The following is a 26,549-nucleotide window of genomic DNA, read 5'->3' on the forward strand; positions in this document are numbered from 1 at the left end:
TACAACCTCTCACACAGGCAGTGAGACAAAGTCCAGATATCTCACTTGTTATGGTTAAAGGCTCTGCAAATCATATCTCTTTATACACAGATGATACGTTACTTTTATTATCAAATATTTTCAAATCTATGCCAAGTGCCTTAAAAATATTTAGCCTGTTCAGGGTGCAAGATAAATTGGGGCAAGTCCTCTATAATGTCTCTAAATTCAGCAACCAAAAGTTCACTTTATACGTCTGTCCCACTTCAAAATCAGTCTTGTGGATTTACATATTCAGGGTTTAAAACCAGCAATCTTTTAATCTTTTTATTAAAGACAACTACGCGGCTGCAGTTAAGGAAATTAAACTGGACCTTTTGTGGTGGGCTCCCTCATACTTAACCTTTAATGGTTGTATCAGTGTTCTCAAAATACAACACTTGAACTGGGGGGTTCAAATTGTATTGTTTAACGACAATTTATGAAAATCTGTCTTGATCCCACATCCCAAGTATCTTGGAGAGCCATTGATTAAACATACACTCATCCTGCTCAACTTCTGGACCTCTGTTTTTAAGCCTACAAACACAACTAATCTCTTGAGGTATGGTGGCAAGCATGCAGACATTTGAATGGTCTTCTGAAATTTCACAAATACTCCCCATTTTGTATAAGAGTTGCATTCTATCAGGATGTTACTTTGTCCAACCTCAGTTGTCAAACAGAATCATCTATACCCTCAATGATATACAGTATTCAGTAAGGATGGCCTTTCAAAAAGTTTGGAATGCATATAGACTGAAATGTAGTTTGTAATAATGTATTCTCCTCCACTAAAAACCGTGCTCATCATCTAACAGATACAGTAAAGATGTGTTCAGATTCCATATCACTCAAAATCGCAGATTCCAAATGAAATTATCCAAAGACAACTTGTACCATGTCTTGAGTCAACTAAATTAGTTTGAACATAAATCCATATGTTCAGGGAGTACGCAGTGGTTGTTGACCCTTGTGTATTTATTAAAAGAACAATGAACACGCTATTAAAGGTAGATCTCCCCCTGAGACCATCCATTTTTATGGTTTGATATTTCCTGTTAGAATTATCCATATGGTCCAAAATGACTCCTTTGCTCCTGCCAAGAAAGCTATTCTTAAAGGCTACTTTGACCCTACCTCTGATCTGAAACGGGCATGGAAACGTTACTATCATAACATTGTGGTCATTGATTCCTCTCTGGCAAGGCTACATGGGGCCGCTGCTAAGACTCCGTTGGGATGGTCCTGTGCGACCTCTGCCATGGTTAGCCTTATGTTTGAATAACTGTATCTGTAAATAATGTTGACCGTGTAATGTGTACTCTAATGTACACATGTAGTCAACCTTTAGCTTCTCCCCTCAGTTATTACTTGTCCCCTTTTTTACACCTATTTATTTGATTTGTCTGAAGTGGAGGAAGGCTCCGCTTTTGAATTGTATTGTATTATATTATCTTAATTTTATATATGACTGCATACTATGTGTGTGTGTGTATGTCTGTCTATCTGTCTGTCTGCGTTTGCATGTTTTCATCCTTGTTTCCTCATCTTTTGTTGTATATAGTGTTTTCCTGTATTATGTGATTAATGTTTATTGTAAGTACAAAAAACATAAATAATTGTTCACTTTTTTATACTGAGACATCAACATTGTATGTCTATAATGTGTGTGTGTGTACACATAAATACAGTAAGTAATAAGTATTATATATAGCAGGGCTATTTTGACAACAGGTAAGCCATTAGCATTTTACAACAGAACCTGGTATTTGTCAGACAAGGTTTCAGTTTTCCACTCTTCAGTGACAACATTTTGGTGCCTGATGTGCCCAGCGTGGTCTCATGTTCTTGTCCTAAGCTGTCACTGATCACAACTTGGTCAGTAAATTATGGGCATATCAGAATGATAAATGTAGTAGTGACCACCTCAAAATGAAAAAGAGTTAAGAGAGAGTTTATAGACTTTTTCAAAAAATGCACCTTAGTCACAATGCTGTTTACCAACCCAGTAAAAAAATAAATAATTAAATAAATAAATCCTTGATGACTGTTTCTAAAACCTGATGAATCTGAAACATCTTTTGGATCTAGTCCTTGATAACAATACAATGTGTGTGTCTATAAGACATCAATGTTCAAGTCTTAAGAGTTGCAAACACTGCCAGATTTCTACAGTCCTTTTCTGAAACCTACCTCATCTGAACCCCTGCAAACAAAGGTTGTTTGGAGTAGTGAAATGTTTGAATCACTTAAAATCATAATAGCTGTGTGTTTCAAAATATTGAACAACTGACATACATTCCAAAATACGTTGTGTGTGTTCACAAGTATTGATGGAGTTATCAGAGGATAATCTTGTAGTTTTTGTTTGTTTAACCACAAGGTCGTACCACAGTCAATGGTGAAAAACTCAGAAAAAGAAAGGTTTTCAAATAATTTTGTATTTCCCTATACAGCTTTTTTTGCTAACAAGTAAAAAACAAGTTTATTAGTATTTACTGAAAGTCAAAATTTCCCTGTTTGCTGTGTCCACTGTTTAGCTTTATCACAGCTTGCACTCTTGTCTGGCATCGATTCTACATCTTTTCCTCAATAGTTTAGATTCCACATTACTGCACCACTCTTTTAGAGCATCCCAGAGTGTTATGTGATGTTGCAGTATTTTATTTATTTATTTATTTTCACTTTCCTCTTTTCAAATGTTCCCAAAAATATTCAGTTGGTTTGAGGTCTGGTGACTGTGGAGGAAAACCCATGCAAGTCAGCACTCTTTCCTCTTCCTTGGACTTCAAATAGGCCTCGCCTCACTACGATGCATTTTTAGGGTCATTGTCCTGCTGGAAAATGAATCCTCTTCAGTGCAAATTTAAGCCAGAAGGACTGGCATTCCTCTGCTGAATAGAGGGGCACTTCTCTTGCGTACTTGATCTTGTGGAGTATACCAACTGTGGAATAGGTGAAACATTCTCACATCAGAATATTTCCACCATCTTGTTTGTCTGTTTGTTTTTATGCATTTGTATGTAATCTGTCTTGTAGCGTGACTTTACACAAGCAACTGTAAAGATATTTTTTTTTACTAATCTGCAAACATGACTTTCTTCCAGTCTTCAGTAGTGTAATTTGGTATTGTTTGTCCCATGCTAAATGTGAAGGCTTGTTTTATCATCAAAGAAAAGGTTTGGAAACTGCTCCTCTTCCAACAAGGCCAATTTGCCAATTGTCTTTTGACTGTAATTTACTAATTGGGGCAGAGCAGTCTTCCTTCAGTTGGCTTTGTGCATTCGATGCAGACGCTGTTCTGTCTTATAAAGATGTGAGTTTGATATGCTGGTCTTCAGATGGTGTGTTTGTTCTAGGTCCGCCTAGTCCTGCTTTGGATGAAAATCACTCGGTATGTGAAAATCTCTCCAGCGTGCATTTTACTTCCCCCTTAGAAACATCCTTTTTGGCTGCAGTTTGGTACTGGGACAGTTTTTCAGCACTCAAGAGAACAATTTGGCCCTAGATTGCTTCACAAAGCGTTCCTGATATTGCTATAAACAACTGGATAATATTCTTTCAAGGGAAGTCTTTTTTCAAAGTTAAAGTACTCATCGTAGCAACTAAAATCCATCAAGGACCATATTAATGTATTGTATCTGACATTAGTCATTAAGAGGAAACGTTGAAACCTTATATCAGGAGAACATGTTAAGGAATAATTTCACCTCTGGAATAGCCTGCATTATGTGAACTGTACATTTCTATAGTTTGCATGTGCAAATATTTTTGGAATTAGTGCAGTACAACCAGAGAAAATGCCTTGCCCTCAGTCCACTGCCATCGCAGCCCGGTCCTGGAAAAGCAACAGATAACAGATGGGTGATACAAACTGGCTTCAGTCGTTCCTACCGAAAATACTGTGACCCCCAGCATGCATTGTGCACCTTTTTATTCCATGACTCACTTCAGTTGGTTCACAGTGTTGATCAAGTGAAAATGTTTTACAGCAATTTCATTCTGGGCCATCATAACTGATTACAGCAATTGCTAAATATTTTTTAAAAGTACCTTTAGGATGCAATAATAACTATATTCTAATATTTTTGCATGGTGGTACTCCTGGCAGCACAACCATTCCTCCTCTGTCTCTGTGAGCACACATTTCCATCATTTACAGTGATAAAGTTGCTGCCCATGTGAGCATGCAGTTGCAGCACCAGTCACCTGGGCAACGAGGCTGCTCTGCCTGTAGCCCTCACTGGCCAGCGAGGCTTCTCCCTCAGCTGCTGCAGCCTCCTCCTCTTCTACGTGCTGAGTTTCTTCATGTTTTTTCTCTTTAATCATACTCAAATAAGTAACTTCCAATTTGTCACTTCAAAAAATAAAAGTAATTTTAGTCCATGTGGTCCTCATTATATTCCATTGTCTTTCAGACTGGCTTGCTTGTGAGCCAAACCAAGAGGACACAGTGCACCCATTCCTCTATTTGTGAACAAGTCTTCCCAAGGCACTGTTCATAGCTGCTTGGGCAATCTTATGAGACACAGAAGGTATTGATAAGTTATGCATTTTTTACATGTGTGCCCCCATAATGAAATGAAAAGGATTGAAATTTTGCAATATTTTCTTGTAACATTTAAGTAGAATATATGGTGTGACAACAAATTGAGAAAAGCCAGCTAGATATTCTGATACATCATTGTCATTGAAACGTCTGGCCATTGGTCCAGATCTGGATCTCATTCTTTACCAGTGACCAGCTATGAATGTTGTTTGCTATTGATTTGGCACACATATTGATAGGACAGAGCTGGTCTGATACTGACGTTGCTTTGAGTGACCTTAATGTCAGGCATACAGTATATAAGAATACTAACATTACTATTTTGGGGGATTTTTACTTAAACAACTGCTTTACATCTGGGATCTGGATCCGGTTCTAGACAGATTAAGTGCTGGATTTGGATCATAAAAATGTTCGCCCAGTGTGTCCCTAATTGATTTATTGATCCATGTATTCAAGCAGTACTTTTAAGTCAAGGAAGATGCCTCATTCTAACCTGGTTCAGGGAATGAGCTATTACTGTCTTTGAATTTTTTTGTATGTCATTGCTCCTCGCTCTCCAAAATGTATTTGCAATTGTTCCATACTTTGGAGTTTTGAGGGGTTGTTCCAACAGCTTGTATCCTTCCAGATTGTCAAACGGTTAATAATTAGTGTAAATATGCCCACAGTGCCTCAGAACAGGAAGTGGCTGTTACTGTACCTCTCTGCCCTATCTCTTAACTTGCAGCTAGGTCTCTGCTGTGTCTGTTTCTTGGCCCTGTTCTGTGGAGCTGTCCCTACGGGCAAGGCTTTTGATGCTGAACGGCTGAGTAATTAGATTTTTTTTTTCCCTTCATCATTTTGTGTTCAACCTAGTGTTAAAGGGCGTTGGATTATATATAGCCATTAGCAAACTGTTGCGCATATAGCTCCTTTGATGCTGTGGTTCCAAATTAGACTATGGAATTCACTTTGCTAAACAAGCATGGTGGTTAATAGAAAATGGCGATGAATAATAAGAAAATTATGCCCTGTAACTGTATTTGATAGATGTTAAATGCAGATTTGTAGCTTTTGTGTAGAGTGTTTTGGCTGCTAGTGATTTCAGTTTTTCAGTGCATATCCAGTTCCATACCTGTATCCTGTTTAGTAATTTGCAGTCATGCATTCTAAAAGACAAAGCAAATTCTGTAAAGGTAACACAGAATGGTGCATTTTGCAGTGCTGGTCTGCCAAGTTTCTTCAGTGGGGCCCCGATGAAGTATATGCTATCTTACTGAGATGCTGGCAAAAATGCTAAAGGGAAACAAAAATAAGCAAAACTGGCAGCAGGATTGTTAGTGAAATCTAACAAGGTGTTGGTGAGGTTGTCCCACAACCTGAGGGGCTCATGTAGTCATGCCTACTTAATCTGTTACTCCTCCAGGCCACCATTCAAGTTGACTGGCCCAGTGCCCCAACCAGAGTGAGAGAGGGGGGAGGGGTGCGCATCAAATGTGATAAATATGGCAATTTCCCATTTGCACAATTAAGAAACATAAAGGACTGGGGTTGAAATCTTAGGAAATGGGACACCACTTTGTACGTCATCAGCAGCCATAATACATACAAACGTTCTATGTTTATCAATACAGTAGAGGGGAAATGAGTCTGGATAAAGACAAATCAGACAAAACGGCACCATAACGCCTAATTACCAGGCTTATGTTCTTCTTTAGACCATTGTATTCAGCACAAAACAGGGCAGGACAGCATTCCTGTAACCATAGAAATTCCCACTGCCCTGCACTGACATCAGAGGAGTGGGGAACAACAGCTGGACACTGTTGGGTTTAAATTTTCAAACCTCATTCATGGGATGTGGAAAAAAAACTCTTCAACTTATTGACATTGTCAGTTGTGATTTTTGTGAAATGCATGTCATAAAGAACCATTTACACGTTTCATTGCATCTGCATTAGACTAAGGTTGCATATTAGTTTGCAATTACAATGCCATACTTATGGACTTCCTTCTTGGCATTTCTTCTGTATTTCTCACATCCCTGCATATGTAGTCTGCATATGGAAAGGCTCCATATGGAGGGCCAGATGATCACTACCCCTTGATCCCCAAAAGAAACAGGACGACCTACCCTGTCTGGGAGCGGGCAAAATGGAGGACTAGGGTAAAATGGTAGGGCCAAGGGAAAGGAATTGGGATTGGCTCCTTATGTGCTGAATGACATTGAATGCATATCAGTGTGAATCGCTTTGACATTTAGTTGGAAACAAAGTCCAGTATATTTTCAGACTTCATTTGAAATGTCTCATTGCAGTGACATTGCATCAATATATGACATTTATTCTGTTTTAAAGCATGCGGCGCTGATGGGATTGGCGTGCCTTTTGACAGAGATTGAGGCGCCGTAAGTGACATCATGGGGAAATGTCCCCTGACTCCTGAGACGGACTCAGAGTGAGGAAGTGGCACATTATAATAAACAGAGCCTACCACAGAGTGCCTCACTGCAGCTAAACCATACATATCCTCATAGGAAATGCACATTCCATAGTTACGCTTGACCTTTCTTACAGGAAGTGGAAGGAAGAATATTCATTCCACAGCATCAGCAAAGTAAAATAGATCATGTTATGTTTCCTGCTGACTCTATAAGTACACAGTAGACCACACACACAAACATATACCACAGAGAGCAGGGAGGCTGCTTTTGCAAAATTATTCTTAAAACCCATAAAAGCTTGCATACACATAGCAATATAATATATTCCTCTTCACTCTTGCCCAGGAGGTGAAAGAATGAAATCAAGTGATGAATGGTTGAATGGAAAAGAATACAAGATCCCTAGCCTTTGGGCATTTGACTGTTCTCATCATGCAAGATGTGGCCATTTTTCATTTTTCATAATTATAGCTCGGTAGAATTTGATGTATTTGAAGTTATATTACATCTGTCATTGCATGTGTAGAAAATTGCTAGGTGTTTATCCGTGTACTATATTTTATGTACCCGATGACTAATCCTTTTTTGTGTTTGGTTGGCTTTTATGTTGTTCTGTATAGGTTTTGTTCTTCTCTAAAAGCTGAGCAGCGTGACCTTGGAGGTTGAGCTTCAGGGCTTATTTGTCTCTGCTAAACGGGGCTGTTTTCCAATCTGCTGTCTAATTATCTCTGCACTCAAAATGAGTCACAATCAGCCCTGAGATGCATTCTACACATTATATAAAGCATTTACTCTTACAGTGGAACAAAATCAAAAGCACTTATCCCACCTCCCCAGTAGCATGAAAACACACACATAAATATACATGCAGACGGGTGATGAAACTGTATACTCAGAAATTCAGTGAGCTTCACCGAGGCCCTGCTCTGCTTTTGTAGCATTGTTATGTAAAGACCAATGGGCTGCTCAGCCTGTGACTCCGGAGCTTGACATTAATCTAACCGTGGTCTTTTTCATAGAAGTGAAGTGGGGAAATCGATAGATGGACCACCTGTTTGCTCAAACAGCACAATGAAAAATGAAAGCATGATTTTTTTTCCCCCTCCCCCCTAAGGACACCACAGAGAGATCTGTTCTAATAATATATTAGGGTGTCACCAAGGTTAGATTAATTATACATGGGTTACAAATTGCACCACAGAAGGGTATGTGTTTTCACACAATACTCGGACGTGTGAATAATAGTGTTAGGGTGAGTGCATATGCTTCAGATTGCACACAGTTCACAAGTTTCAGGGGGAAAAAAAGCTTGAGTAGCATTGCATGCATTTCAGCTACACACAAGTTGATTCTCAAATGAGTCAACACTAATTGACCTGGACCACCTCCCCATTTAGTGATAGAAACAGCATTTGTTCATGGCCTGTTACTTTGCCTTGACCGCAGCAGCACCAATAATACATGATCAACTCTGTGAGTGAACTCTATAATGAACCCCACCACAGGACCAAAACACCAACAGGCTTTTCACACTGAAGCCAGCAACACATGACAGTGACTGTAACTGTGACAGGTGGTGTGCATTTACCTGCTGCCAGTAGGCCCACTCAACCCCTTCAAAATTATCAAAATGCCAAGCTGTACAAAGACATGCTGAGTGATCAGTGAACCTTTAATGTTGCTGTTTCATCTGCTAATAGGTAACTATATTTTGTGATGAATCATCCTGTCTGGCACCGAGTCTAAGGTTCTGTTTTTCTTATAACATGTCTATCAGTATACTCTATAATGTGAATCTCTATAAGCTGTTTATATTATCTGAAACAATGCCAGAACATTTTGTGGCACTACTCTTTTTGGGAAAGCAGCTGCACCGGTGCTTTATAGATACTCAGGTGGAAGGGGGGCGGATTGGAGTGGGTGAAACTGTGTTGCCTTTAAAATCTCCACCTGTTAACACAAAAGCACAGTGCTGTTGTAACTAATGCCAAGTGCTAACTGCACGACTGTGAAAATCCTAAGATGTCTCTAGCACTCACATTGAACAACCACATTTCTCGTAGTCTCTTGTCTTGCCGACGTGGTGCGCACACTAAATGGTGTGGCACAGATGGGCGTCACGCATTAAAAGATTCCTCACTTGGATTTAGTTGTAAGGGACCTTGATACCCTGCAGTCTTGTGAAAACAGATGCCAAACGTGGCTTTGTTTTTCACCTGGCCATGGTAAAATGGAACTCGAGAAATAAGAGCAGCTTTCTGCACTTGTTGCGTTCTGCTCGTTTGTGCAGAAAAAGAAAAAAAATAAAGAACAGGGCTGTATGCCAAATTTGGATGAGAAATGGTTGGGAAGACACGGGCAGCAGAGGTTGTCTGTTCTACATAGAGAACAAGAGGTAAATTCTAAAGCTCAAATATGTTGTGTTGTCTTGTATTTCCTACCTGTTTCCCTGCTTCACAAGATATCACCGGTTGGTTGCTCGCTTTTTTTTTTTTTTTTTTTTTTTTTTTTCAAAATGTGTCTTACATATCTCACAATACAGGAGCGTCACAGACTTTGTGCTGACAAAATAAAACATCTATGAAAATGTCTTTATCTGAAGCGTCCCAAAGACTGCGTCAGGCCGCTTCTGTGACCCGCTCAAACTTAATGAGCTCCGGTGACAGCTGTGTGCACCGAGTTGGCTCTGACATTGGGGCTTTGTCTCAGATCTCAAAAACTTGTTTATGTAGTTCGCGCCTGGCTTGAGAGAATCACTGAACAAAATATTTAATAAGTGTTGACTTAGCTACCACAAAATCACCCAAGCTACCTCCTGGTATGTAAATGTACCATGCAGCAAGCTAGAGCTGGCTTGTGCTTGTCTGACTTCTGCTACACTGCCTGGTGTATGAGTGCACATTATATTTCACTCAACACAGAGCTCTGTGCAACCCAAAGAGCATGTACCATAATTCCTGTAAGCACTGCACTTACAAAAAGTCCTACACACAAACAAATAAATCCACCAACCAACAAACCATCCATCACAAATCCTGGCTCTTATAAAGGTGCAACAAAGTAATTCTGATTCCTTGTGGCTACATTTGCCTTGACAGGCTGCTATGAAAATATTGTATGATTGAATATCAAGTTTTACCAAAATGTGTTTTAAACAGGAGCAAATCACGTGTGCCAGTCTCAGTGAGTAAATGAAGTCTAAGGGGGCCAAACCTAATTGGTTAATGTAGTTAATAACATTTGAATGGTGATGGATGGCCAGTGCCCGTTCTGGCAGAGTTCTCAGACAGACAACGAATTGGTTCCATTAAGGCTACAGTTTAAAGGAACTCTGAAGGAAAGTGATTCACTTAAATTAGCAGGATTGAGTCATTTCCCTTTGTACTTGCTATAGGCCTATGGTATGTATGGATTAATCCTATTTACTTTTATTTTCTATATGTGCTGTCGGTGCACTAAGCTATGGATGATGGTATATGGTTGTAATTTTCCTTGAAGATAAAGAGGCAAACATTCTCTTACATTTAATCCACATCTAGGAGCTTTTTCTCACTGCTAATTAACTTGGTTCAGTGATGTGCAAGGGCCATTTAATAGTACAGAAGCTCAAGCCAGTAGGTTAATAGACAACTCCCGATCCCAAACTTTTAGAATGACTTGCAGTTTTTGATCATCCCAACCTTAATATTTCTGCTTGAAGGGAATGAAAATCACTTTGTAGAAAACCCGAATCACTGTATGCAGGATACAGTCTGTGCACGACATCCACACACATCCAAAGTCGCACTGTGAATTCAGAAAAGGTATCATGCCTGATTAGAGGCAATTGGGAGCAACGATTAGAGGCATGCCATTCTGTTAGATCTCACTGCATGAAAAGAACGCAATCCTGCAGTCATCCCCCTTTCCACATGAATGTTACTGTAAGGACAGTGAGGAATAGGATATTATATGACTCCAGTGTTTTCTAGAAGTGACAGAACACAAAAAGGAATGTCAAAGACTATGGGAGATTTGATATGTGCGATAAATAAACCCTCTTTTATGCCCCTCAGAACTGCTTTTCATCATATCCTTGACATTGTGTCGAAATGATTGATGACAGGAGTGCTCCTTGTCCATTCCTCAACCTATTTATGCTCTGTTTCCCTTCACAGATGCAGATCTACCTTTACAACTCAGATGACTTTGACAGCCTCAGTGCTGCCATTAAGGAAAGACGCATCATCGCTGCCATGGCGGTCTTCTTTGAGGTACAGTACGACAGGGCATCAGGTGGGCCGAAGCCCAGGATGAAGGGCTCATTAGAAACCAAGAACTGCAGTAATGAATGTGCTTACAAAACATTAATTGCTCTCTTGAGGTATATGCCCACAAAGACTTTTTCCTGTCAACCCACTACTTATCTATTACCACACAAACACACACACAAACACACACACACACACACACAGACAGGACACAGGCTCCAGGACTTCACTTCTGTCTGTAGAAACCAAGGTTGCTGTGGCAGTGCTAGTCCATTGGCTGTTGTGTCCTCAGGGAACCATTATGTTGTAGGAGAAGCTCAAGTCAAAGTGCAAGCACTTCCTTTGCTGCCATCGCCTTAAAGCTACGTACTCTCTCTCTACAGGTCTTTTCAAAGAGGTACACAGCTTCTCATGAAATTCAACATTGTGATGGCTTCACATTCAGTTGTGGGAAGTTACTGCCTCAGTGGAAAACAATTATTTTCACAAGATTAAAAAAATAGTAATAATGTTGTCATTATTACACATTTTACAGTGTTTTTCCAAACAACTGTTACAAAGTGCTTTACAAAAGATGAGTGAATAAATTAAGGTCAGACTAAGTAATCAGTCTAATGATTTTAAAGATTTTTTTTATATGAGGATCTATGAGGATTTTAGAAATGTGTATGTGCGTGTCAGCCTTAAAAAAAAAAAAAAAAAATATATATATATATATATATATATATATATATATATATATATATTTCTAACCCTAGAATAAATCAAATTAAAGGGATAAAAAAGTTAAAAGTTAGAAGGAATACTAAAGAAGGAATACTAAAGAAAATACAACAGAGATGAAGCAGGACTTGACAAGTACATTATGACAGGCTTTCAGGTAAAGTGTGCTTTGAGAAGTGTGTGTTTTTTTTTTTTTTTTTTTTTTTTTTTCCAAAGATGACATCGATTTGGCCATCCCTAGCTCCGAACTTGGGAGCTCTGACTGCGAAGGCTCGGTCACCTTTAGTTAAAAGCTGAGCCCTTAAAATAACTTGCTCTGTTATGCTCTGTCAGACCTCACCTTAAAAGTTCTGATATGTAGCTCTGCCGTAAAAGTTCTAACTGAAATCTTGAAATCAATTCTACAACTAAAAGGCAACCAATGCTGAGCTGCTAAAATGCAGTCCCATCTTATTGATTTGGTTTCGAGCCTTGCTGCTACATTATGAACCAGCTGCAACCTGGAGAGCTGGAATTCAGCAGTGTTAACGCAACGAGATGAAAGCATGGAGAATTTTTTGAGGCCAACAGGATAAGAAAAGACTATATTTTTGAGGTGATTTATTATTTAGAAGATTTATTTTAATGACCATGAGCACCTGTGCTGTGATTATTGGTAAGGAAAAGTTTCTGTTCACCAGTTGATGATTATTTGTGTGTTTAGTGGCACATGATAGAGTGCCCGCTGAGCTCTTTTGAATTAAGATACAAGAAATAGCCGTTTAATTCACCAAAGTTATTAGCATGTAACCTCTTAATGACGAAGACTAGCTCTAATTCATTTATCACCTGCAAAGCATATCAGACTTTTGTGAACCATCCCTCAGCATAAACCAGCACTGGAAACTCCAGGTTCAATTCGCACTCGCTGTTAAACTCTTAATTTCCATTAACAAAATTTCTGCAATTCATAATGGGTGTAAGCATTTGGTAGCAACATTCAGCTTAACAGTATATAGGCAGGGGTCATTTCTCAGGCAGAGGAAGGCTGGAATGAGGACACAGGTGTTTGTAATGTAGGTCTACACTCAGACAGTGACAGACCACGTGTATACAAGGACCTAAATGCCTCCGCTGGGTCCTGACAGCCCTATCGCTTACTGCAATTAGCACCCCCATGTACAAACCGCTGAATAGCAGTTTACAGTGCAAGGGTTTTTAAATGGGCGCACACACACACGCTCACGCATTGGCACAGATTTACCATATCTAATCAATGAGGAGAGGTTTTTTTGTGCTCCCCAAGGGTCTTTTAATGGCCTCTAAGGTGTGCATATTATCCACATTCAGCATTCAGTTCCACACAATTATTCTCTCCTGACTGACCTGAATTAATGTTGAGCAAAGGAAGATTGGTCCCTGTATCCCAACACTGTTTTGTCCAGTCTTGTCTCTAAGTAGGACATTGGGAATATTGTGGAGTGTGGGGCTGAGCAGTTTTATCACTGCAATCATTACAAAGAATTAGCAGTAGGTCTGACAGATGAGGAGGGATCACACTGGTGTCAGTCACTATATATAGCTAATGGCCAAATGACCTCATAGATTTGTACAGGTCACACAAGATGGCACCAGCTCCATGGGCATACTAAGATGATGGATATATAAAAGCTATCTCCAATATTGTATTAAAGTCAAAGCATCAAAGACACGATAAAAGTGAACAGATTGTCAGTGGAGCATTGGCTGACCTAATGAATGCTGTGTGCTGTATGTATGGTGGTGTTTTTATAAACATAATGTGTCAACAGTATTCGAAAAGTCAGAATTTCAACTGAGGTTGATTTTGTATCTTGTTACAATATGGTCGGGCAAGATATGATGATCTTAGATACGGCTAGTTAAGGGGTTTGATAAAAGCACCTTATATGAAAAGAAAAGTCCAATAATGGCAAGACATAATGGATGCTGTAGTTCTGGCAAAGGATAGGTCTTATCAAAACAGTTGAAACTGAAGGTTTGAATAAATTGTTCATAGCTCTTAGTGCTTGACCCTTGTTACAAAATGCCTTGAAGCACATGTTTTCCTTGAGTCCTCTTTTGACAACTGCACTGTGAATACTGCAAGAAAATAGCAGGCCAACCACAATCTGCATTAGGCAAGATTGTCATGTGAAAATACGCCCGTCTTATCAGCATAAATCACAAATTGGGGCTGCAGCAGCAAGGAATGTCCCATTCCCCCTCAATCAAATTAATTTCTCGTGTCAGGTGTGGTCACTGGAAGGAAATCTTCTGAGTACAATGGAAGTGATGAATCTAAATGTAGACTCAATTACAAAACTTTCTTCCTAACAGACATGAGTGAGGAAGTGAGTGTTTCATTCAGACAAAGCTGAACTCACCAATGATGTTTGAATTTGCAGTGAAAAGATTTTTTTTTTTTTTTCCCATTATCTCCACTCCCATTTGCCACTGAGAAGAAGAAATTAGGTCCGAGCAATGCACAGTTATGTAACGCTGCATGATTTCTGGTCAATAAAGCCCTTTAGGCAGTTATCTCCTGTGATTACCGGAATTAATTAAAATAGTTTTGAAAACCTCCTTTGGCCGAAGCTTTTGAGTTATTATTATTTTTTTATTATTATTATTTTTTTTTACTTTTTAGTTTCAGACTCGTAATTTATAACATTTTGTTGTATATGCTTTCTTTAAAGGCTGCAAATCGAATATTTTCATCATTTGGTTTTTGCCTCTCAGTAACTTGAAACCTAGCCTTAACAAAGCAAAATGAAAAAGTACTGCAATGCATATCATGAATTTTGATGACAACTTAAAACATTGTGATGAGATATTTTGTCCATGCTGACTTCCCTATTGTTATGATTTTAGTTAATCATACTTATCTTGTAATCCTTTCTCTGCCTTTTTCCTGCAGCTGGGGCGGAAAGACAATCCAGCTGTGGATCCTATCATCCAGGGCCTGAAAGGGGTGGTGCATCATGGTAAGTAACAGTGAAGTAACATCCCCCCAGTCTCTACTTCAGAGACTATTTTGACAGCATGTGGTGAATGCATTTGTGTGCAAATCCTGAGCAGCAGCATCTTAAATTTGATCAATGACTGCTGGTTGTTCTCTAAAACAGCTTTTTTGTCAAGTTCTTGAGCTGCTTGTCTTAGATGTTGAACATTACTGCAGGTTTAATTTGGGGCATATTCAGCAAACAATTATCTCACACAAACAATCAAGATGCAGTTATCCCTACACAATCACTATGGCAGTTGCTTTTGCAGATGTTTTGTCCTTTCTAATGTCACTGAGGTTAATGCAGTGTCGTGCAGACATTGTGCTCCTCCCTGTCTGTACTGAACAAAGATTAGGACTCCTGTATGGATGTTCGTTAAACTCGTTGACGATGCTTAACCTTGGCCTTGATTTTTAATCCCACATTTGTGCAAGCTGTGAGCAGAGTTTGACATCAAAGAGAGGCAGAAACTGCAAGATACCACCACTCACTAGTGAGTGCAGCACCATGGGGGGAGACCTCTGTGGAGCATGCATGAGGAGACAAAACCATTAATTGCATGTGAGCCTCAATTAAACAACACTCCATTTTATACACACAGATGCACATGCTCCCATAGATCCCAGATCTCACAAAGGCTCACATTTACACTTTACTTAACTATTAATGCTTTGTGCCATAGAGAGTTGTGCCTCATGGAAGCATATGGTCTTAAATTAGAGTCACTATTTTACTGCATGCATGAGTTATGCCATGTCTCCACCAGACCATAGCCAGATGTGTTTTAGCATGATTTTGTAATCCCCTGCTGCAGCTGGGGACATGGCAGCTCTATTTACATGGATACTTATGACATGTTTTACAACCTGCCACTGACAGTTTTTTTGTGGGCGTGCTCGCACACTTAAAGGACATGTTAATGGATGACAATAAACTGAAAGCATGTGAGCATAAACTGATCACTCTGATGCTGATTTTACTGCACAAGTGCTGGGCTTCATCTAGCCTCTTCTAATTATGATCTTGCTCCCCATGCTCTCTGATGAAATGGGAATAGTCTGATTGAACTTTGATGTGCAATTTATGCTGTTGATGTCATCAGTTTTTGTGTTGAGCATTGACGCAAAGGTACGTGCTAACGCCACAGCTTCTCCCAGCTGAGCGTGATCTTGGTGTGGGTGTGGTAGTTCTTGGGTGATGGAGCCTCTGGCTGGCTGCTTAATGCCTGGCCGCCTCCTCTGTTAGGGTGGTGGGTTTTCCACTAGCTCGTTAACCACAGTCATCCATCCGTCAGCATGTCGGCGGCCCATGAGCGATAGGGCACGTACACTGTCTGAAGACAGGGAAAAGAGAGGCTGTGAATACTGAAACAGACACAGTGAGTACAGATGAGGCAAGGGGACAGGCTTCCAACACTTGAGTTCTCCTATCAAACACACACCACAGCCCAAAACGGTTTTGTTTTCATTAGATAAGACCATGAGATGTGAGAGATGAAATTTGACTGAAGCCGGACTTTATTTACTTGATAGTTCAGGGAAAACACGTCCTGATTGCACAGCCTGTGCCGTGTTTTTTCAGGAGATAAAGGGATCTACCCCTAGATAGCAAACTGATTTCTACATGTTATTGGTTTACATCGCCTTGCCTGGTTCTGATCACAGAGAACAGAGCAGATCCTGTCATCATTCAGATCTACCTCTAATCCCAGTTATCGAGGCCACAGTTGTCTAAGACATAGAAAAGAGCAGGCCGTTTTTATCTGATTGTCAGATACTGTCCTCCTTTGCTCCTCTCTCAGCCTAATCTAAGTACTGAGATCTGGCCAGATAGATAACAGAAGGAGAGGCTTTTAAAATGGAACCACCATCATTCCACTAGTGAAGGTTTAAGGATAACATTAAAAATGTCACTGACAGTGAAATGAAATGACCTTGTTAATGTTGATGTATAATGTAAGTCAGGATCTTTGAGACCTTCAGGGATGCTTTACACAAAGTAAGGCGTGTGTGTGTTCACTGTAGAGGAGGCTTTGCTTTGCTGTTTCATATTGACATGTTTGCTCCCGTGCTCTGTGTCCTATCCAGAGAAAGAGACTAACCTCAGGTCATTCATCCTGAGGGATTTGCTTCCATCGTCACTGGACAGTTACTACCGATACACTGGCTCTCTCACTACACCACCCTGCAGCAAGGTAGTGGAGTGGATCATCTTTTCCAGGCCTGTGTATCTGTCCCACTCACAGGTGTGTTTAGTTCACACACACACACACACACACACACACACACACACACACACACGCACAGACAGCTATATTCTATCTCCACACACCATCAGATCCCATTTGCACACAGCCAACGGATCACTTGCTGTCCTACGGTGTCTATGCGTAAGCAATTTTTCCCCTTGTCTACCTCTGCTCTTTCCTCCTTTTCTTCCCGTCTTCCTCAACTCCTCTTCATTCCTCTGAATATCAAACCATAACTGCCTATATAGAGGATGATTAAGCAGGAATGTGCAGCCAATTACTGACATTTGAATGATAGTAACTATGGGATAGCTCTGAGACATAAATCATACTACTGGTCTCCCAGACAGAGACTTTAGGCTCTTAAAGTGAATGCAGCATCCGTTCACAAAGAGAATCTGGTTATCACGCTATTAAAGTTGTTCATGTGCATCAATGTTGATTGATTTAAATGTCCAGGATGATTGGAATAATGGTTTAATGCATGTTCACACCCCCCTCCACCCCCAGCAGCACTCACCTATGTGCCACAAAATTCCTCCAGCTGGTTTTGCTGTCTTTGCTATTGAAGGATAATATATGCCAAATCATGTACTGTGCTTTTTGCTGATCCCATAGACAGTCTTTTGGTGCATCTCTTATATATACAAGACTTGGGTTATGCCGCTACATACCCTCGAGAGGGTTCTGTGCTGTAGACATTTGCAGGGCTCAGTGGAATTTCCATTAACTGGCAGAGGACAAATCTTTTGTTCCAAAATTACTTCTGCTGCAAGAATATTGACCACAACTACAATGTTTGTGACACTCACCGAGTTTTTTATGAACCTGTAATTCATTTCTCCAAGCACGCATAGGACACATTGATTCTAGACCATCTGTAATGTGTAGTCATTACTGCACGCAGCAGGAGATCATTCAAAGCAATCGATGGCCACAAATTTGCTCCATTGAAAAGTTACATCCCTGTAGGTAGCCAAAAAGATGATTCAGGTCCTTGCCTGCTTGATGCCTGTGGAGTCATTTTTTTTTCCAAGTGCTCTGCTTCAGCTCTGAGCAGTCATCCGGTGGCAAGTAGCTACAAACCCAGTCCTGCATGATATGTTAATGTGATACATATGCTAATAAAAGCACTGAAATTTGTTACTATTAAATTACTCCATATTTCTTTCTAGCTGGAGGCCTTCTACTCCATCTTCACCACAGAGCAGCAGGACCATGTCAAGTCTGTAGACTACCTGAGGAACAACTACCGACCCCTGCAGAACCTGGGTGATAGGGTCATCTTTAAGTCAGCTGTAAAAGATGCCTGGCAGAAGGATCTTACTGACATCCTGGGAGGCCCTCATAGCACAGAGGCCTCAAGAGGTAAGATGCATCATCCATATTGCACTGCATCTTCACCGTGTCATTTTCCCATTCACATACCAAAGAACAATTGTTAGCTGGCACAGATGTCATGTAGGGCTTGATGTCCATGCTCGGGACTCTTGAGGCTGTAGAGAAAGGCTGCTGCTCCTTTAAAAAAGCGGTGTTGTCGGCATCTGGCAGGGAGAATTGATTGGGAATGCTTGTGATGAAGTTCGAGCGCTCTAACGGGCCAGATCAGCAATCATCATTAATATGCGACACAGCTGAAATAGACCCATACAAATTAAGTTGTGAAATTGCTTTTGTGGCATTATGTCAGTAGGCGGAACGAATGTGGACCAGTGTCTCCCCATTTTTTTTCCTTTGCACTTCCCCTCCCTGTTGCTCATTGTCTCTGTTTTTCTCTCTCTCTCTTTCACACCTCTCGTTTTCTGTCTTAAAACATATGACTCCTCCTTTATGGGAGGCATTGGGAGTAGACAGTAGCAATCTTATCTTCAGGGGTGACATCTGTCAAGGTTGTGTGAGGTGGTTGTTTATTAGCTCACCATAAATGATGGCTTTGCTTGTAAATGTTGAGAGAACCATGGTCAGACCTTGATTGTATTTTCCATAATTTTAGCCTTTCCTGCCATAGCAATCCTGAAATATGAGTGTTCTCCAACCATTAGAAATGTACAACTATCCTCTCTCATGGAAAACCATGATTGTACTGTGAAAACCATGATTGTATTACTGTGTGCGGTGCAGGTCCATTGTGTTTGTGCTATAATAATGTTGTGATACTTTATTGTCACTCACATGGTCCATGTCGTGAAAATCTCTTTTTGCTTGCCCTACACCAAGGAGGTCAGAGCACAGGGTCAGCTGCTGAACATTGCCCCAAGCTGGTAAGAATTCAGTGTCTTGCTGAAGGTCACCGGCAGGGCAGATACTTGGCAACACAGGGCCCAAATTGGCCACTGTTCCTAGGTGAATCCAATTAACTCAGAATCAATAGTTCACCAGGAATGTCTTTGCTTATTTGACTTTCCATGGAATTTTATTTATTTATTTATTTCATTGCTATCGCTGCACACAGCTTCTGAGAAGGTATTATACAGCATTAAGTGGAGGAAAGCAGTGAAGGTACTATTGGCTGGCAACAGCTGAGTCCATCCATTCATGTTAGAACCTGCCAAGAGTGAGATTCATGCTCTGCTCCAAGTGATACTGGAGACTGAGGTCATTGCTGGAACTGTTGCCCAGGGGTAACACTAAGGCTAGAACTACAAAGAGGAATAGTTACATTTTGTGATATATCTATTTGTAAGCACAACCACAGTTCAGCCAGATATTTGGTCTCCTTTTATGCTCAGGGTAAGGATAGAATAGAAGGACTAGAAGGAGTGGAGTTTGTACTGTTCTACTTTTGATGCTGTCATAAAGAACAAGTACAGTCTCTGTATAGTTCTATAGTACATTTGTGGCAGTGACATATAAACCTAATTAATTCGTGCTTCATTTGGTCTCAGCCATCTAGGTCCCCAGGTGATCAACTGCCTTATCTCTTTCTCTGAATGGACAACACAGTGACATAATGCTCTGTAACTTGTTAGTTAAGGTTAGCAACTGAACTGTGAGCAAACCTATTTAGTATGTATTGTCATCAGGATTTAAAAGTTCAGAGGTTGCACTCTAATTGCTTCTTTCTATGTTATTTGTCTCTCACATCTTTTGAATAGGGACAAATTGTTTTCAACCATTATCCCTCATCAGTGTCATTAGTATTAACAGGAAATAATCTCAAGTTTTACATATGCAGAGTTCCCGTAGGTGTTCCTCATGATGAGTCACTTAAGATAACATCTCCCCATTTCTACAAATCAGCTTAGTCAGCAGGGTCCTACCAAGTGCCACGCTGAAAAAGCATCACATATCACTGGGCTGCACACAACATGTATTAAAAAATGCAAGGAAATGAATTATTCATATATTGTACCTGAAGGTCATCTTGTTATACATAAAAATAATTTGTACAATAATTTACAACAACTTACAATCATCTAATTCAGTTGAGCTCATAGGACTTTTTTTTCTCCAAGCCACTGGCTCAGGTTCTTGAGAGCGATAGAACATCATGGGTGGCTCTTACATTGAAGCTCAGTCTACTTCGCTCCATCTCCCAAAGATCCTTCCACATTGGTTTCCAATGTTCTAGGTTTTTCCCATCTCATCCACTGGCCCTGTGTGGCTTGTGAGACAGCCTTTCCACATTGTCCTACCTTCTCTTTATGACACATCTCTGTAATGAGAAGCTGTCTCCTTTGAGCTAGTGTTGCTTTGTGCCATGTAGGTCTGCTTGATCCCAGGCCTAGACCACCCTGTTGTACTTGGTCTGCGATGTCTGCATGCCTGAGGACTGACTGACTGTTGTACAGATTCCATCAGGGTCCACTTCCTTCCAGTTGCCACCCTGGGACCGACTGCCTAAATTTTGGGATCTTATGATTCAGTCAGGGTCATGTTCGGCCTCAGCTCAGCACATTTGAACTCTTCTGTAAGGCTTGAGACAGGTAGTTCCAGGGAGCTTTTAGCATATAATCTCATGTTACGGTGGCAATAGAGAAGACCATGTCACTTCTTGATCCTGACTCTCCAGCTTCTCTACCCTGGTGATTGGAACTAGACTGTCAGAGGTCACATCAGATGGAGTGGCAATCCAAATTGCAGGTACCACAACTTTGACTTGCCAGGAAGAAAGATCTTGTCAATGTTTGCAAGGCCTTTGATGGTCTCGTCAAAGTCAATTGAGACTTTTGTCTCTGTCCTTAAAGCTTGAGTTGTACCACGACCCTAAACTTTTTACTAGTTGCTCTGACACCATTAGGATAGGTATTCTATCAGTGAGGAACCTCTGGTCTGTTTGCCTGCCTTTCATAATTGAGATGCTCCTGGATTTGTTGGGTTTGAAATGCATCCGTGTCCATCCTAGCAGTCATTTCATGCATGTGATGGTCAGGGTGGTCATATCATCCATATAGGCACAAATATTTGGCAGCTGCAGTTCTAGGTTCAGGCATACTACTCCCACTGCCCACTTTGATGCTCTGATGACCAGTTCCACTGCCATGGTAAACGCTAATGTTAAGATGGTGCACCCTGCCATTACTCCCATATCTGGCAACTGCAGCATTCAGGATGTACTGAATTTTGGTTTTGTAAGGCACAACTGCATAGCTTGAAAATAGTTCCTGACCAAGTCATTGACCAACTGTGGCATCTGAAAGTAATCAAAGGCTGTCCATATAAGATTAAGAGGGACCGATCCAAAAGCATTGGCTACGTCCAGAAGTAAGATCTTAAAGATAAGGAAGATCTCTTCCTTCCCCTTTTGCAACTTGAATCTGATCCTATATCTTGCTTGTGTGTTCTGCACATCCAAATAAGCTTTCTATACTGATGTGTCAATTAAGGTTTTCTGTTTCAAGTAAGTTGTCAATCTTTGGGCAACGATGCTAAAGCATTCTGAGGTTTTCTGATATCTGTAGTCTTGCCATTCGTACCTCAAGGTCTACCTTGAGGTACCTGCTTTCTCCTCACTTGATGTTGCCTTCATTCACTGCTTTCTTAAGCTTCCTCTCTCCTTGACAAAGGTGCTCAATTTCCTGGCCTTCTGAGTTTGTGTGAGGGTGAGGTTATTGTCTTCCTTCATTGTTCCAGTGAGATCAGGTGCAAATGAGATCACCCATTCTCTCCAAGTTTCCTTCTGTTCTGCAAAATCCTTCCAGGATCTTGCTCAGGTCTGCATTGATTGTTGCCCACTCTATTTTGTTGCAGGACCTTAGCCACTTCACTTGGGGTTGATTTGCTTGGATGTTCTTCTTAGCAGGCTGTGCTTGGTTTAATTCCTGATTCTCAGTGGTACCTCCTTGGAAACTGGAGTGTTGAAGCTCAGTGGACTGCGGTTCTGTCCTACCGCAGAACTTCTCTCGACTGACTTGACCTTAGTCCATGAAGATTCATAGTGTCTACACTTTATATAGATCATACAGTTTCATCTGTATCAGACACGAAACATCAGAGGTGCTGAAGGCGGAAGCATGCTGCCGAAACATGTAAGCTAAGAAGAAACCTGTTTCGTGTCTGATACAGATGAAACTGTATGATCTGACTTGACCTTTCTTTGGGCAGATATTGGTTTAAGCATGGCCCCAGCCTCACTACCTCAGCAGGTACTAACAAAGCTTTTCATAGAAAGTGTTTCAAAAAATTACTGTCAGGGATTGAGGACATCAGGTAAACACTTCAGGTTAAATCTTTCTCTTCATTTATTACTACCACTCAAAGAATGTAATGATTCTGTAGAAATGATTCATACTACTTTAAGCTGATGTTTGATATCATCCAGGTACAAAGCATATCAAACCTTCACTGATGCAACCATGCTGAAGTAAAAAGTCGGAATTATTTGAGCCCTTCTGACTCTGAACTTAAACCAATAGTTGGTTTATGAAATACTCAAGGTTCAGTACATTGGCCAAAGCACTGTCTGGTGAGAGCAATTAGTATCCTCAGCAGTCCTCTCCAATAGAAACTGACAGGTGGATGTAATAAGAGGAGAGTGATTGCTTAAGAATTATTTTTTTCCCTTCCTTGTGGACTATTCTTCAACCTGAACAGCTGCCAGATTATTTGCTTGGCACAGATAAATGTTTTTGTTTGTAAAAGTAATGATTGTAGTGTACTTTCCATATTACTGTAATGGTGGTACCACAATGCTCATTGACTACATTAAAATTGAGAAGTACATCTAAAACATAATTTTCAAAATTGAACAAATTTTCTGCACAAAACCAACTGCATTATAGTCACAGTGGTGGCTATAAATGAATAATGAAGTCTAAGAACACTATTTAAAATGATTAATATAGAATAGATTGAAAGTCTTGGCCAGCCACTGAGGATGGATGAGGATTTTTATTGTTGAGAAAGGAAATATCAAATTGTTGTGGCTCTGAGGGAGTAAATGTCCTGTAAAATTATCACCTAGCTGCTACTGGATATAATAACAACAACAACAAGAAAAAGAACAAGAATAAGAATAATGGACAATTTACTCTGTGATTCTCATGCAGTCTCTGGTAAATATGGAATATTAATGTGCTACTTGATAACTTAGCATTTAATTACTCATCCTTGTAATCTATATTATGCCAGAGTAAATAACAGCACAACTAAATGCATTTAGATGCAAGAGATGAAAATGATGCTTGTTACAAGATCTCAGAGGGATATTTTGTACCGTGAGCCTTATAATCCAGATTGATCGCACTTCACGCAACTTCTTTGCATTGAAGTTGAGGTGAAATTTACTAATCAACAAATGTAGAAGAGCTTTGATTATTTTTATAGTGAAGGATGCCAGTGTGAAGACATTTTTTACCTTAAAGGTTATGATTTAAAAAACAAAAAAAAAGCTTACACACAAACAGCAGTGATCTCAGATCAAAGGAACTTACTTTTGTAAATAATATAGCCACACATCCACACTGGATCATATTTGTCAAAAGATATTTGAGGAAATACAGATATATATTTGGAAAATATACAAATGAAATCACAAAATACAAATATTGTCTCCTGAATTTGGAACTATTATTGCTTAATCTACACCCAGTACTCGAGTTCAGGGGGGATGAGGGTGGATGGCATCCCCCCTGAAATAAAAATGGTCAAAATCATCCCCCCTGTAAAACTGCCATCCTCACTTTTCATCAAGTGAAAAAAATTGACCATCCCCCCTGATTTTTTTTTTTTTACAACTCGACTACTGTCTACACCTGATGTAGAGTTTAGTGTTGTAGGAATGTGAATTGTGAAGTGGATGAGCACCACGAGGAATGATACAGACAGTACCACCATGGTGGTGATCTCGACTGCTGAATGACCATTGTTGACCTACTGAAGCTGACAAATGGCTTCCCAGGGGTTATACTGCATTTCACACCTGTCACACCTTATCAACACCTCTTGATATTTTTTTTCACCAGTCTTTTTTTCCCTCTGTCCCCTTGACTGATTTCCTCTTGCCTCCTACCCTTTTCCCATTTCACATATCATGCATAATTTGCACCATGGCTTTCACTGTGCAAAGGGAGAAAAAATTGTACTATATAACGGATGCCCTGTGTGCACATAATTAGTTGACACTGGTCCCTGATAGCTAATGCCCTGTCATGTTGAGAAACATGTCTAGACTGTCCTTTACTCTTATTGACAGATCCCTCTTAAATGTCCTTGTTGCAGCCTATACTGCCACCTTGAGGATCATTGACATGTTTGACTGTTTTTCCTTTTCAAGAAAGCACAGATAGGAGCCTATAACAAGACTATCTGGTATATTTCCCAAATTTCCCATGAAATTTCATGTTTAAAAAAAAAAAAAAAAAAGATAAGACACAATTGAGTCCAGATTGAATACCCACATTCACATCCGAGTTTGCACCTGGCCCCAGTTAATCCTATGGGCTGTTGAGCTACTGTATTATACTATACCTTTGGAGGTTTTGGAGTGGAAATAGCTTAGTAAGCAGCAGGCAGTAATAAGAGGCTTGGATTCTGCCCACTCATGAATGGACACACACAAGTGTGGTCGAAAACACTCACTTTTGCCGTAGCCTCTCATTTTCAGCTATTTCCTGTCTCAGTGTTTTTAAAGAACTCATATGGTGCCAGTGGTGCCATTTGTGTCTTACACAGACGCTACATGGACAAATTTAGGGCAAACTTTGCAGGCAGTTTTTGCTGGAAACATTTTCTCAGTGAAAACAATTTGTCAGTTGGAAATCTAGCCGAGCTCAATCAGAGAGCAAGCTTTGTTGGCAGTGTTTCAGTGTCAACCAATCAGAGGCAAGGAAATTGATCAGGTGACCTGTTATCAAACCAAAAATATTTCCAACCACAAACATATTTATTTATGTGCATATTGACTTGTTTTTGGTAATGTGTTGATAATATGATAGCAAATTATGGATAACTAATCAAGTAAATAATAGCTGTGATTATTTTTTCAATACATGTAATCAAATTAGCCAGCTACTCGCTGCCAGTAGAAGTATTATTCATTCTCATTATTCTTTATCAAAAAAGCCCATAATATATGTTGTGAAACTGCAGTGGGTAACCTTGATAAAAATGATTAAACCTTTTTAGTCGAGAGGATGAGACTAGGATGACAGTGATGGTAGCAGTGTCTGATATTTCATACATTTCCAACTGTCAGATTTGTCAGTTTGTCTTGCCCATTGCCCAGTCACTCATACATATTTCCTTTTGCTCAAACATTATGCCCCAGATTTTCCCTACAAATTTAACCATGTATCACCAGCTGTAGAAATCATTTTACTTGTTCATTTTACTCATTTATAGTGTATTAGTGCTGTATTTCCACTCTACCTTCTTGCTCTCACTCCCCTCTTCTCTCTTTCAGTGTGCAGCAGTGCCCCAGTGAACATGAAGATCCAGCCACTGAACCAGACAGCACTGATGGTGAGCTGGGAACGCCCACTGACCATCTACCACCCACCCATCACCAGCTACATGGTCTCCTACAGCTGGGTAGCGAGTGATATGCCTAATGATGAGAAGACCCTCACCAAGACGGGAGACCAGAGCATGGTAAGTAACATCAGACGTTATCACTGTTAACTGCTCAAACTAAACCAGAGATCATGCCAAAACATCAGCCCACCACTGTGAACTGCACTCACACACACAGTGAGGGGGAGTAACATTTTATTTTAAAGACCTGCTGTCAGAGAACAAAGCGGCCTCCTGGGATTGTCTAGATTTTTTTTTGTTTCTTTTTTTTTTTTTTTTTTTTGAATGGATGGGATGTGGTTTAAACAGCTTTGATTGGTTTGTGGAGCTCAGGTGTAACCAGACAGGATCAGAGAGTGGCAGGATCACTGACAGT

At 40.2% G+C, this 26,549-nt stretch overlaps 1 protein-coding gene across 3 annotated transcripts in view; it reads left to right on the plus strand.

Annotated features, from left to right (window-relative positions):
* ca16b (carbonic anhydrase XVI b) overlaps positions 1 to 26,549 on the plus strand; it is a 118,047-nt gene that overhangs the window by 64,831 nt on the left and 26,667 nt on the right. For all 3 annotated transcript variants that reach the window (XM_030052085.1, XM_030052086.1, XM_030052084.1), the window contains 5 exons: positions 11,153 to 11,248; positions 14,886 to 14,952; positions 17,061 to 17,218; positions 18,397 to 18,589; positions 26,064 to 26,251. In XM_030052085.1, the coding sequence (XP_029907945.1) occupies positions 11,153 to 11,248; positions 14,886 to 14,952; positions 17,061 to 17,218; positions 18,397 to 18,589; positions 26,064 to 26,251 (702 nt within the window). The remainder of the gene's footprint in view (positions 1 to 11,152; positions 11,249 to 14,885; positions 14,953 to 17,060; positions 17,219 to 18,396; positions 18,590 to 26,063; positions 26,252 to 26,549) is intronic.

Source organism: Myripristis murdjan, chromosome 5, assembly GCF_902150065.1.
Source record: "Myripristis murdjan chromosome 5, fMyrMur1.1, whole genome shotgun sequence".
Classification (NCBI taxonomy): Eukaryota; Metazoa; Chordata; class Actinopteri; order Holocentriformes; family Holocentridae; genus Myripristis; species Myripristis murdjan.